This window comes from Seriola aureovittata, chromosome 10 (genome assembly GCF_021018895.1).
Source record: "Seriola aureovittata isolate HTS-2021-v1 ecotype China chromosome 10, ASM2101889v1, whole genome shotgun sequence".
Taxonomy (NCBI): Eukaryota; Metazoa; Chordata; class Actinopteri; order Carangiformes; family Carangidae; genus Seriola; species Seriola aureovittata.
The window spans coordinates 3,246,022-3,260,885 of NC_079373.1; the positions used below are offsets into that span (position 1 = coordinate 3,246,022).

Genomic DNA, 14,864 nt, shown 5'->3' on the forward strand with positions numbered 1-14,864 from the left:
AATCAACACAATGATCATAAACAGAGGCAAAGATCAACACATTACTATTTGGCCAAATAGGTATCAAGAGTCTGGACACCCTTCAATCTCTAACTTAGCTCTTTTATACAGTGACTATCAAATACACATGTTTAAGCACACAGTTCAAATTTCATCCAGGGTACAAAGTATGTTTATCTTGCTTAATCATTAAGTGTATATTTATTTGCGGAGATTAGTTCATACGATTTGTTACTCAGAACATCCAGTCCGATTAAAAGAAAACATTACACAAAATGGGGGAAAACAGTTTTTCTCATTACACAGATATTTAATTTGTGTATGGGTTGACTCAAGGGGTTCAAGAAATTCTGCATTAACATTTAACTCTTGCAGTGACTTACATTTTACATATGTAAAGTTATTCTTAAACATGCACAACAGTAAGTTAAGAGAATTTGTCACATTTATCAATTCCTACAATGGACTCTAATATAATACTAATACATTTTAACTGTATTTCTGATTTGCTTGTTGCCTTATACGACCTGCATGTGTAATTTTGCTGCTTTGTGTAAAGCACTTTGTAACGTGGATCTAGAAAAGTGCTAGGTTAATTATAATTATAATTATAATAATTAATAAGGTTAATTATTAAATATTATTATAAAAATTCATGAATCATCATACGGCTTGGGACTGAAAAATTTTACTTATTTTTTAAAAGGCAGTATTTCGACATAACTTCTACAGTTCGGTCGCAGTTTGGAAAATTCTATCAATCCGGGAGCAGTTTGAGTCTTAATGCAGGACACTGTCCAGGGGAGCGTCCTCAGCTGGTCCTGACACACAGTGTAACTTGACCTACAGTGGAAGGTGGATCTCAGTAACTGTTATTACCTCTCGCCTGTCTCCTCTCAGTCATTAGAAAGACATTTTTTGTCATCCAGCTTCACATCAAACTACCTTCTCTTTGTTTCCGTCACATTGCAGCACTGCTCAGCTGAAGCGTTTTCTCATGTCCCCTCACACAAACACAGACACTGCTGAATATGTGTTTTTATTGTCTGATTTCTCACAGCAGGACGTCAACCTCCACAGTCTCTTGGATAACATTTCTGTAACGTGCCCATAAGGCAGGTTTTTTTTCTTACACTTGGCAAAGCTCCTCCAGAGTGACAGAGGACTTGGTACAACTGTGTCTCCAGGCTAAATAGCACTTGCAGTGACTAGCAAGGTGACTTTAAAATTTCAAATCTGTGGAGTGCTCCTTTAAGCCTGAAATACACCAAAATAAGATGTTTCTTTGGAACTGGAATTGAGCCACTTTTATATAGTTAAGACAACACTGTTGTCTTAAAGGTCCCATATAGTCTAAAGGTAGATGTCCATGTGCTGTGTGATTATAGATCAGGTCTAGGTTCTATATTAATACTGTGAAAGTGAAAGTACTGTGAAAGTATCAAAGCCTCAGTCCACAGAGAAATGCACACAGCCTGTATTCAGAAACTGAGCCTTAAAACCAGCCGTCAGGACTTCTGGAACTTTGTGATGTCACTAAAAAAGCAGTCACCGCTCTCACCTGTAGCCCAAGCCCCGCCCACCTGGACCCACCATCCAACCTTGCAGGACTTGGATTTTCTTCTTATGGATCAACATGTCAAATAAAACACAGAAGAAGTGTCAAATATGGAGCTTTAACTGTTTTCTTGCTTGGCTGATATGTGATCAGTAATAAGCTGTTTGAATTGGGCAGTGCATCCTGGGTAAGACAGTTGCAGGAATTTCACAACAGTAATTCACATTCATTATATATGATGTATAAAAAGAAGAACATATGTTTAAAACTTTTATTTTGGAAGTTGACTGTTACAGTATGAGACATATTTCATTAAGGAAAGACTTGGTCTGTCTGTCTGCAGCACGCACGACTGAACCGCTGCTGTTTGGTGACTGTCTGACCACAAAGCCCACATCACATGGAGGCAGAGCCAGGACTGTATGTGCAGATCATATAAAAATAAAGTCTTCTGTAAGTTCAAAGCGCCGCAGACATAAAGTTCGAGTTCTACGGCAACACGACAATCTTCTTCTCCAGCTTCTGCTCCGGGAAGATGAACCTCCTCATTACATCATCGAGCTCCTCCAGAGCCAGCTGGGCATGCAGCACTGCAACGTCATCCGGGTCTGAGCGCACCACCCATTTCAGAGCCCGGTACAGGTCCAACAGAACATCACTGAGAACCTGGAAACGTCACAGGAGGGACAGAGGTTACAATGCTTCAGACTGGCCTGCAGAGGTGATGATGCTTACAATGTTTTCTCATCCAACTCAACTAACTTGGTAATTACTGATAGAAGTGATGGGCAAAACTTCTAATATAAGAGAGCCAAGCTGTATGTAACTTGAGTTTGGTTCAAAGATTGGTTCTGTACAGATGGGGAAGGAAACAAAAAGGAAATAAATTATTTATTTAATTGTGTTTTTGTAAAGAAATCTGGTGACTCTTACAGGGCCCCCATGACAGATAAGGCTGTTGGTACATCAGTTAGTTAAAAAACATCTGATACTATCTATGCTATAATATATATATATATATATACTATACTACTGTTAATTTGTTTCATTCTTTTAATCAGTCAGGGAAAACATGCCGCCTGCCTACGTCACGATGCTCAATGGGTCCTGAACTGCCACTCAAAGATTTAACCCAGGTTCAAGCTCTGGAAAATGTGATGGGCACTTCACAATAGAATTTGGCAAAAAACTAACCGCTTAACAAGTGAACATTTCAATTCCTATCAATTATTTTAAAAGTTATAATCCTTCAGATTTTGATGACGTATAAAACCCCAGAGGGGCTTTTATTGTAAAGCAGTGACAGGAAATACAATGTATTTAACACGGAAGTTAGCGCTGAGTGTAACTCTTCATAAAAAATACATCTACAAAACAACATAATGTTGTTCTGCTCATTTTCTGACAGAGGATCAGTTTGAAATATCACAAGGAGTCATGGAGGAAGCTGTTAGATAAAGAGCAGCAGGTGACAGGCTGCACACCTCCAACACCTCCAACACCTCCAACACCTCCAACACCTCAGCCAGGTAACAGCTCCTGTCACTGTGTCCTGCTGTTGTGTGAAGAACCACTCATGAAACCAGATTATCTTTGTGATCACTGACTGCCTTCTGTAACAGAACACTGTGAGGAGTTTGTTTGGCTGTGCTGTCAACAGACACATCAGCTGCTGTTTTGTTGAATTTCTGACAAAGCAGCTCAATGAGTGTTTGCTGTGGTATTAAACCACACTTGCTGTTACCACAGTAACCACAGGTGTTGCCAATTCAATTCTTCTTATAACCACAATAGGAAAAGTTCTGCATCGAACCACAAAAAAAGAAATCGATGAACTCCCTGACTCCTGCATCTATTTACCTCCTCCACTTCCTCCACCACCTTCACCATCACACCGCTCCTCTTGTCTTTGACCTCAGCATTGTGCTCCGGTCTGCCTGGCTCGGTCCCTCTCATCTGCTCTCATTCACTCTGGGTGTCATTAGCCCTGTACAGCTGGTTCTGCCCTGCTCCAGCTGTTACAGTAATGACAGGACCTGGCCTGGGACCAGCAGCTGGACAGCTGACTGCAGTCGTGGCAGTGGGTCAAGTGCCACATCACACTGGAGCCAGCAGCTCACATGTAGGTGTGTTTCATCTGGGCTACCACAGGAGCAACAGTGAATGTATTTAATGTTTTCACTGCTACTGGTTTTATATGAGACCAGATCTAAAGATGAGAGACTGTATTCATTAGTTTTATTTAACCTGTCGCTAGGCTGTTAATTCATCTTTTCTCATCATTACATTCACTGAGAAGACTCTAAGTACTCCCTGTCTGCATCTTAGATTTGAATGAATTTAGTGCCACTGTGAGAGGACTGAAATGTGTCCAAGTGAGGGGCTGTTCCTGCTGAGAGCTACCTGACAGTGAGCAAAGCTTTGAATTATTCAGTTTTATTTGGCTTAACTAGTTAAAATTACATCCTTGCTCTTAAACACTTTTTTTTTTTTAAACATCATTATGAACATGTAGAGATGGACATGGGTCAACTGAACCAGAGCAAAATCTCCCACATGCATCCACCTCCAGATCATAAAAAACTATTGTTATTTTTCAAAATGCACCACAGAAAATAGGGCTGAGCAATATAAAAAAGAAAAAAAAGAAAGAACGAGGATATTATTTTGGCAGATACTGCGATTGTGATATGAGTCATGATTTTAGTCGGAGCTGTCACTTTCACTGAAAAAATATATAAAATCTATGATGATGTGATTTTTTGTTGGGCTTGTACCAACCAAACATGTTCCCTTAGATCTGGAGAATATGATTATTCCTGGGGCGTCTCTGTAGCACCACCATGCTTCATTTATGGCGTGTTGTGACACATTTTACCTTTATCAAATAAATGCAGCTCCTGCGATTTGGATATTGCACTTGGCCATACTGCGATTTTGATAATATTTCGACTAACTGTGCAGCCCTGACAGAAAACAAGACTTATTCTGGCTCAAACCGTTAGACCTCATGAGTGCAGAGCAGATTTCGTAGGATTCATTTATCAAATTCCCTGAGGACCTTCACAAACAAGTCTCATAATTCAAGTACAATGCACATCATTCCTTCATTAGTAGTGTCTAACAATGTTAGGAATACATGAACTAGCCCTCAAACGTACACAAAACCACATCAGTGAATTAAGGAATGGGGGCAGTCCATTTTAGGAGGCCAAAGAAGTGTGGTGTGATCAGTCTGGACCCCAACAACACTACAGCAAAGAAGTCAGCAGTAACGACTCAGTTCTCTCTCTGTTTCATGATCCTCAGTGTGACTGAGTGTCCTTCCTGTTCTTGGAGAGAAGCTAACAATGAATCTATAATCGCAGTGATGACCACAGGTGAACTGGGACTAGATTACAGGACCTGAGCAGGTCACATTATTCAGGAAGCTTAGAGCCTGAAGAAGAACAGGACAGAACAGAGTCCTACTGCCTCCGGAAGTTTGTACCAGAAATCTCCTCTAAGTTATAATCAGCTGCATTCAGTTATTCGCTCTGACAGAGGAAATGCTCTTAAACCACAGGGACAGAGAAGGGCCTCACTAACCACTCTGACCTTTTGGCCCCGTCTCTTTGTTGATACACCGACAGTGAACACAAACATGATCAGGTATAAAGCTGACCAACATGTATCCACACACTGCTCTGACCTCTCCATCAGACACACTGTGATCACTGACCTAAATACACTGGAGGTTCACTAAGCAATTAGCAGAGGCCTTAGTAGATCACCTGTTTGAATATATGAGTTATATGAGTTAACAGTATATGTGGCTTCTATACCAATTTTATTTTGTACTCTACTTTGGTTAATGACATTCCCAACATCCTCAGCTGTACTTTGTGTTTCATGCTCCACCCCTGAGTCTCTGAGACCTCCTGATGTGTCCTGATGGAGGACCAGCTGTGAGACACCACAGAGGGGGGAGCAGGTGCTTTGTAGATCTGACAGGGAAAACAAACACTCTGAGAAAACTTAGTGATGGATTCAGTTTAACCTGAAGGTCAAAGGGATAGGTGGGGGTTAATGCATACTCAGTGTGAGTGTGTGGGTGTGTATATACCTGGGTGGTTTTGGTGCTGAGGCCTCGAAGCAGCAGGGCAATTACATGGACAGCAGCTCTCCTCACCTCTGCCTGCTTCTCTGTCTTTATCAGAGCGATGAGACAGGAGCTCAGCTGCACACACACACACACACACACACGCACACACAGGTGAAGAAATCATCTCAGTGTAAGACACGCATGAGGATCTGGAGCTGTGCTGTATTTTACACCAGCAGTGGACTACTCACTGAAGTCCAGCAGCTACTTCATTTTTGATTCTAATGAAATAGTTTTGATTAAGAAGTTGCTATTCGCTGTGTGTGTGTACATTTTACAACCACCAGCTTCCACTTTGAAACAATACAAGCATCATGACAGAGAAATCTTGCCTCAACATGCTCTATATGAATGTGTGTATGTATGTGTGTGTGTGTGTGTGTGTGTGTGTGTGTGCTCAGCTGAGAGGTTGTGTCTGCCGGAGCAGAGAGAGAGTCACCTTCAGTGAACTCAAAAATATTAGCAAAAAAAGGCACAGTGGAACGTCCTTATCAGAGGAGCTACTTCAGAAAACACCACTGGCAGCATTATGACAATTGCACAGTCAACAATAAAAGTCTGAAAGCTCTGGATTTTTCATATACACCACACAGATGTTTATGGGCTTATGGTTACTTGCAGATTAAACCAGATAAGATAAAATGTACCTTTATTGATCCCCCAAAGAGGAAATTAAAAAGATGAGCTTCCATTAGCACGTATTCGGAACAACAACTGACTGGAACTATACTTGAGGTGTCCTGGTAAATGATTATGATGGACAAGTTTCTTTAGCCAATATGTGCCGTTTTTCTATGTGCTGCTGCAGGAAGGTCATACATGTTTCATTGAGTGTGCAGCTTCTCACCTCTTGAGCCAGAGGTCCGAGGGCATAGTCCAGTCTCTGACAGAGCTCGCCCAGGTTGGACAGACTGCTGGCCCTGACGCTTTGGTCTGGATCCCTGGTTGCTTGCAGGAAGACGCCCACCAAAGGACAGCCGAGGTGGGGCGCTAGTTCCCCTGGAAGAGGAAGAGAGGGGAGGGAGACCTGGTGAGTTCTCAGGTTCTGCAACTAAGATGCGCACAGAGCTAATTATTTATCAGGTTAAATACGGGTAATATGGCTGACAGCAGCCGTCATCTATGTAAAACAGAGTATCATCAGCAAAATAAGGTTGTACCATGTTACAGAAGATACAAAAATGCAAGAATGTCTTTAAAAATATGCCATTATTATCAGATGTAATAGTGTGTGTTGTCAGGCGTTAACATCAAATACTAATCAATGATCAATGTTCATTGAATGACTTCTGAAGCAAATTTAATCCAACAATAATCCAACACATATTTGTAAAAATGTTCATGGTCCTCAGAGGATGAATTCTGACTTTGATGAACACCTAACTTTTCCTCTAACACAAGTTCAGGTTTGGTTTTTAATGAAATGTCTTAACAACTTCTGAATGGATTGTTATGCAGTTTGGTTCAGACATTCATGGTTCCCAGATGATGAATCCTGATGACTTTGGTGATACCCCTGACTTTTTCTCTCGGAACCAGCAGCAGGTTGACATTTGTAGTACTGAGTGAAATGTCTCAACAACTATTGGATGGACTGCAACGAAATCTGTTGTAGACACATTCATGTTCCCCCCAGGATGAACTGGTTTATGACTAAATACCTGCAAAACTAATTCTGGTTTTATTTCTATCATTTCTACCTTACTTTGTGTGTAGTGAATGCTAACACACTAAACCAAATATGGTGAGCATGGTAACCATTATGGCTATGTCCACAACCATGTTCATTTTAAAACAGCGTTTTAGAACAAAAGCAATCTCATACCAGATGGGTGTTTTAGCTCCATATCAGAAATAATCTCCATCAGCACTAACACCTGAAAACAGATATCAAATCACAAAATCACGTATACTGGGCATGCACATGCCGCTGTAAACAGGAAGTAGATACTCTGTGGTTGGTTGTTTAGTTGCAGAAAATACTACAAACAAGGAACAGCAATGACAGTTGTAACTTTATAAAATGCAGAATTTGACAGCACAACAGCTGCTAGCAAAGACAACAAGGTTAGCAACACTTGTAATTTGTTTTCCATCTTGCTTTCACCACTGAGGCTGCTGCCGTTTCTTTTCTTCCAGAAAACGGTTACAAGACGAATGACGAATCAGGGAAAGATATATTGTGACCGATAAGACCCAATCAGAAAGTGGACATGGCTGCCTGTGTCATTGTTTCCAAATGTCAAAGTTTCTGTCCATCCAGACTTGTCAAAACTAAAACAGGGCCAACAGCGTTTCCAAAAGTTTCTCTTTTAGGGGCTCGAAACCTTCGGAGCAAGAAGGGAAAATAGCAAAAACGTTTTAAAACTAAAACACATTAGTGTAGATGTAGCCTCTACCCGCTTGACATCAGCATGTTAACAATTACATTTAGCTCACACACTGCTGTGCCTAAGTACAGCCCTACAGTGTCTATAGACTTTAATAATCTGGTGTCTCACACATCTGTATGTCACTGACTGGGCTGTTCGCGCCTGTAAGGGTTTTATTTTTGTCCTGACACTGAGACAAACAATATGATCAATCAATCGTTGATGCCATCATCTTCAGATGTTGAACCCTGTTCAACCCTTTTTAACTGCAGAAAGAGAAATAATCCTTTACAGACAAATTCAAAAGGGAGACCACAGCTCAGATCAGCCCAGAGACAAAATACTCAAAGACAAAAAACAAGACACACAAGGTGATTCCTGCAGAAGGCAGGTGGGCAGTGTAGCACTCTGAGATTTGCCAAGAAGAGATTTTTCTGAAAGTAGCACAGATACCAGAAGAACAAGCTTTCAGTTAAATCCAGCCATTTAAATCCACATCTTGACACAAGACTGATATTGTTGTTTACAGTGTAGTCATATTCAGTTTAACAAGCTGTGTTTGTGGGCGACACTGTTACATAGGCAGTCACACAAAGAACAGAGCCAACTGCTAACTACAGCTGCTCCTGCCAAGCAGCAGGGAGGAGAGCCAGACGCCTCCATGGAGAGGAGACAACCAGCTGACTGACTAGTAGTAGTAAGACCTGCGTGACCCCCGTGTGTGTCTGTAAATCACTTTCTAGATTACCTTTTAGAGTGCCAAACACTTCCTCACAATCACAAGATTCAAACCCACAAAACGCATAGAGCCAGACACTCAAGACGCACACATATACACACTTAACATTCATTTTCATGTCTCAATAGACATGTCATGGCTCTAATAGACCTAATGAAAGAGAATCACTGTGAGTGAGTGTGAGTCAGCAGGAATACCAGCCTGCATACACACACACACACACACACACACACACACACAAAATACACATGGGAAAACTGATGCAACACTTCCACAGATGTCCAAATTTAATGTGTTTAGTCTATACAGCCCCTTCCTGTATATGAAAATAAACTTTATGTCTGGGAAATGTCATTCAGTGCACAATTCTTCTCTTTAAGTAAATCTTCTGCCCATTGTTGCACAGTAAGGGAGTCTGTAAGTGCTTCTCTGCAAGTGCAATAAGGCAACTGGGAGCAAAGCAAAGCCGAGACAAACATTAATTTATTCAACATTTACTCGACCAGGCGAGTCAATTAAGAAAACCCTCTTATTTACAAATGACAGCCTGGCAAAAGGCAAATCTTTGCCACTCGGGGGGCTCAACACAAACACAGAGGCTCTCTGGATGTCTGCGCAGCAAACTGAAGTTCTATCCAATCTCTCAGCAAGGATATAAACCCCTCGATTGTTCCGGGGAAGTGGTACGATGGCAATCTGGCAGATAAAACGAGACTGGGGGAAAAAAAACCAAAATAGGGTTTTCTATCAGGGATAAGTTCTAATACACAGGGTCCCTTCTGAACAGAGCTCTGCATGGAAAACAAGCCTGCACTGTGGCCTTTGTGTGTGTGGTTGCTGCATGCTGATAACTGTGCTCCACAGACAGATATATGTCAGCAAGTATGGCCACATAAATAAACAAGCATATATTATCATTCTTATAACGTATACCACTCACAGAAACTGTTATTATGTTCTTTTGGCCAAATAAGGCCACACTGCATCAACAGGTGAAAGGTCAGGTTTAGCCACAGATAGTTTCAGGATCACACTGCTGAATCCTCCAACCCAGGCATATGTTATATAAGATATATATTATTATATGGATAAATAGCTACAGGTCCTTTTAGAGTTATTACAAATTTGGAGCTGCTTAATGAGATTAATATTTCTCTCTAGACGTCCTACAAGATTTCGTTGCTCTCACAAACATCATTAAATAACTGCATGCTGGGTTGAACATGGTGTATGTTTTAAGTGCATGCAGTAATTGATTTGTCACCTTATTGAGTTCTTGTTTATTTGAGGCCAGGAACACACAGGGCGCGTGGCGGCTGCAGAACGTGTTGATTTTCATTTCGGTGCACATGTTAACGGATTAGAGCGGACACACTGGCTGCATGACGCGTCGCAGCTGCGTGGCGTGATCTAGAGATTCTGCCTCTCGCCTATTTTTTTTTTTACACGTGCCGCGTGTGTCCCAGTAATAATAGACTGAGAAAAGACCTGTTGATGTCAGATTGATCATACAGCAACATTACATAAAACTGACTCCTTCCACTATAGTTTGAATATGAATAAGACAGACATGGAAAAAATATAAATATAGTTTTTTACCATTTCAGCAGCTGCATGTGGAGAGTGTCACATTTTAGTGACATTTCTATCAAAAATAAATAAAAAATTCATTTATAAGGAAAAAAAGTCCAACATTCCAATAACCTGCAAACTCTATGTAGACAGCAGCAGAGACACAGATCACACGTGATTCTCTGCAGCAGACGTCAGCCGCCACGCTCACACAACGCAGGCAGTGTGTTCCTGGCATGAACGTACTACATGCACTGTGCACGTTTTAGACATGCTTTCAAAAATAGTGCCATTTCATTGATCAACCGACTTCATACAAAGTGCAGCAAACAGATTAAACCTGAATCTAATCAATATTTGGTGGGACATCCCTTTGCTTATAAGAGGAGCTATTTGTATGTTTTACTATTGTTACATAGCTATGGTTAGCATTAACAGCTGTTTAATTACCAGTATAGAAGAAATGTTGTGAGTTTAGCATCAAACTTCAATCCTTTACTCACCAACAGCTGTCTCCAGAGGTGGAGAGAAAAACCAATGTTAGCGCTTGTCTCTGTCACGTATTTTTCTTCTACTGAAGTTAGCACACTAACCAGCTAGCCTCGGCCCATTTCCTCACTTTCAATAGCGGCTCACTGTAGCCTTCAATCTACCCTGAAGACGTAGTGTTGCTCAGAGGGAGTATTATAACCTCTTGTCTTGTAAACACATCGATGGCTGAAGCTCTTGTGAAGCAAAAATCACTAAAGCCTGCTCCCGGGAAGAAACCACGTTGGGTGGTAGAGAAAACGCACAAATAGCTCCTTTAAAGCAGAACCAATTTCCTACACTCGCACAGTCTTTCATGGGACTTGGCAGGGGAGTTGTTTCAAGCATCTTGGGAGAATTTGCCAGAGTTCTTCTGTGGATTTAGGTTGTGTCATTGTCTTCTGTCTCTTCATGTAATCTCATAACAACTTGATGTTGAGATCAGGGTTCTGTGAAGGTCAGATCATCTATTGCAGGAACTCTTGTGGTTGTCATGCTGCAGGATGACTGATGGTGTTGTACCACGGACAAGAATCTAAAATTATGAAGTGCCTAAAACCTTTGCACAGCTCTGTATATCTGGTTGCTAATTGCTCCAACATGTTCACCAGCTTGTCGCCATGTTTGTCTGTCTCATGTTTGGTACAGGACAGGTAGTGTACAGAGATTTTTTACTAAAAACAGCTGCCTGCTTTTAAAGTAAATAAAGTCGATGTTCAGTGAGACTGAACCAAAACAGTAAAACTGGAGGCTGGAAACCCACAACAAAGAGCTGAAAGACACTAAAAGCTGTGTACAGTGTGACTGCAGAGTTGGTGATAATTCTCATGGATATGGTTGGATTTACGTGCTTTAACAATTCATCCATTCACCCAGCGCTTGTGTGCAGCATCTACAGCTACAGTGCAGGTTGCCAGATAGTCTGTGTTTGTTTTGTTCTCAGTACAGTCACGATGGCACCAAATCCAACTACATCCTTGTACCTGGCTGATGTTTACCAAGAAATAATGCCAGCACATAAAATCCCTCTGAAATCACTATTTGAAGTTTTTATGCCAAATGTAAACAGCACCAGGCAGCACCACTTTCAGCTGCATCTGTTCTTCAGCAGCTATTTTTATAATATAGTTGAGAGTTATATTGCCAACATCACATTTCTCTTTGCTTGCAGTTTGTCAATTTTTGGTCACACTCCCACAAGCTTTAATCTTGGTGCACATTTTTTATTTTATTTTTTTTTATTTGCCAGAGCTCAAGTCCTTGGTTGTTCATAAACTTTGTGGTTCAATCACAATCAGGTGTGTGGGTGTGCCATAATGTGCTTGTATTGGCCAGTCGACTGAGTGACAAGCTAATGACTTTGGTTGGACATCCCTGATATGTCGAGGAAGATTGACTTGCAGGAGAAATGATGGAAAAAGTGCGTGAGGTGGACCGGATGTACACGTCGATAGAAGTCTTCTCAGGTGACTTTACAGAGAATAACATTAAGTTACTTTGCTTAAGAAACCACCTCCTTTATGTTTTACCTACAACTGCAGTAGCTCTCCTGATCAGAGGTCAGGAAATGGGTGTCAAGTCAAGTCAATGTCCTCACCAGTCTGGTCTTACGAACGTGAATGTCAACAAACAGAAAATGATGCTCACCCATTGCTCTGCTCGCCCTCATCAGGACCTCTCCCAGTTTGAGGCGGGTTTCCAGGGAGTGCTCCTTGTCGGATTTGGGCAGGGAGGGACCGTGCTGAAAGTCTTTCAGGAGCCTTTCCAAGATCCTCTCAGGGTAGGAATCAGCCAATGCAGCGAGACCTGCAGACAGTTTACACTCAGTCTATCTGCCTTCAAGAGTACTCGACTGTTTCAGCTGGGCAGGTAATATGATCAGTGTATGAAACAGACTACCTCTGGAGATTGAGGATAGCAAAAATCTATCTTATTGGGCCAAACGGTACCGTTACATTACCTTGAATGGCTGACAGGTAGATGAACGAGTCTTCATGCTCCAGGTTTTCTAAAAAGAGCTGGAGAGAACAGATATGCAGCAACATTAGTCTCTGTCTCTACTCACTGGGAATATTCTGCCAGTTCTGTGAGAAAAACATCAAATAAAAATATGGATCTTGCCAATACAAGAAAAAAGGATCAATACTGGCACATAGAATATATTAAAAACAATAAGACCAAAGTGATAAGATCAAAGGGAATAATCCAAACATTACCCCCATGTGCTTTAAGGGCCCTTGAAGATATAGGTTTGAGTGGGTGAGGGGAAAATGGGGGGAATGTAAAAACAAGGGGTTGGGCTGGAATTTTGGGAGAAGTATGAGACGGGAAGATTGAACATATGAAAGGTGGCCTGTACAATATTGGAGATGTCAAACCAACCGTGAAAAAACAAAAGTGAGAAAAATCAATGAGGGTGCTGCTGTAACCGAAGTGGGTTGAAGGTTATCTGAGGTGTGCACAGTGGGGGGCTTCTGATTACAGAGAATACCAGATGAGTTGTTATTCTTTCTCTCCCATTCCACCTTAACAAGCCCCCAGAGCACACCATTGTTCCCCCTGACTCCCCTGGGGAAGAGGGTTCAATCGCCTTATTTATTATACATGCTTGCTCAGAGTGCCCCAGGAGGCCCAGAGAAAACCACCACCTCCACTGTCCTGACGGACACATACAGGACATGCAACACCAGCACAATGCCTGATAGGTCACTACGGCAACTCAGCTCCTAATTCAACCCAGCAAAATTCACCATGGATATATCATGGAATTTACCTTGATGTCTATGTAGTGTTTGTTACTTGCAATTAACAGCCTTCAAATTCATTATTAAAGGTCCATATAGTCTAAAGGTAGATGTCCATGTTGTTGTTTGATTATAAAGCAGGTCTAGGTTCTAGGGTTGTCACGATACCAAATTTCTGTTTCGATACCGATACCAATATGTATTTCGATACTTTTCGATACTTTTTGTAAAAAATATTTCATTATATTATGTATTGCCTTAATGGGTTATTTAAATATTTAAAGAATGTAATTTAATTTTTAAAAATATATTTTTTAATGTATTTATTAACCATGGACATGTTTTAGCTCTCTGTTTGCAGGCTACTGTAGGTTTACTACCGGGCTGGGAGGGGCTTTGTATTTCTTTCATTGACATTACAGTGCAGTGAACAGGTGAACAACATTATCACCTGTCGTTCTTGACTGAAGTCTCGGAACAAGTCCGCATGGTTGTCCTTTAAATGTTTCGACAGGTTTGAAGTGTTGGCTCCTTCTGCGAGACACACTTTGTAGCACCGCTTGCACTGCGGTGCCTCTGGGTTCAGTGGCTCGCCTTTATCGTTCGGTTTGAACCCGAAATATTTCCACACCGAACTTCGGGCCCCCATTTTGACCACAAGTACGGGCTTTTCTGCAGCTGCCATCTCTATCTACGGTATTTTCTTCAACCCGCTCCGTCTGTCTAAGACGCAACTTGTCGTTTCTCTCTCCTCCTCAGTCTAAGCATGCGAGTGCGCGTGTGACGCGGCTTACATCCTCTCGGGCAACTACGTCACACTCGCTGACCTCGCTGTGCTTAAAGAGACAGGCTCCAATTTACCAATTCATTTGCATTCAATAAAATGAAATAAAAGTACCGTTTGTTTTTAAATGCCGGTATAGTACCGTTTTCAAAACTCTAGTATCGCGGTACTATACTGGTACCGGTATACCGTGCAACCCTACTAGGTTCTATATTAATAATGTGAAAGTATCAAAGCCTCAGTCCACAGAGAAATGCACACAGCCTGTATTCAGACACTGAGCCTTAAAAAATTCTTAAAAACTTCTGTAACTTTGTGATGTCACAACAAAACAATCACTGCTCTCAGCCATGCCCCAAGCCCCGCCCACATGGACCCACCATCCAACCTTGCAGGTTTTGGTTTCTCTGAGTGTTTACTTGA

The 14,864-nt window shown here is 41.5% G+C and overlaps 1 protein-coding gene across 1 annotated transcript in view; it reads right to left on the reverse strand.

Annotated features, from left to right (window-relative positions):
- Nucleotides 1-1,815: 1,815 nt before the first annotated feature.
- tango6 (transport and golgi organization 6 homolog (Drosophila)) overlaps nt 1,816-14,864 on the reverse strand; it is a 29,221-nt gene continuing 16,172 nt past the window's right edge. The window contains exons 14-18 of the mRNA XM_056386315.1: nt 12,874-12,931; nt 12,561-12,719; nt 6,550-6,701; nt 5,664-5,777; nt 1,816-2,224 (exon numbers count right to left, since the gene is read on the reverse strand). Coding sequence (XP_056242290.1) covers nt 2,048-2,224; nt 5,664-5,777; nt 6,550-6,701; nt 12,561-12,719; nt 12,874-12,931 — 660 coding nt within the window. The 3' untranslated portion in view covers nt 1,816-2,047. The remainder of the gene's footprint in view (nt 2,225-5,663; nt 5,778-6,549; nt 6,702-12,560; nt 12,720-12,873; nt 12,932-14,864) is intronic.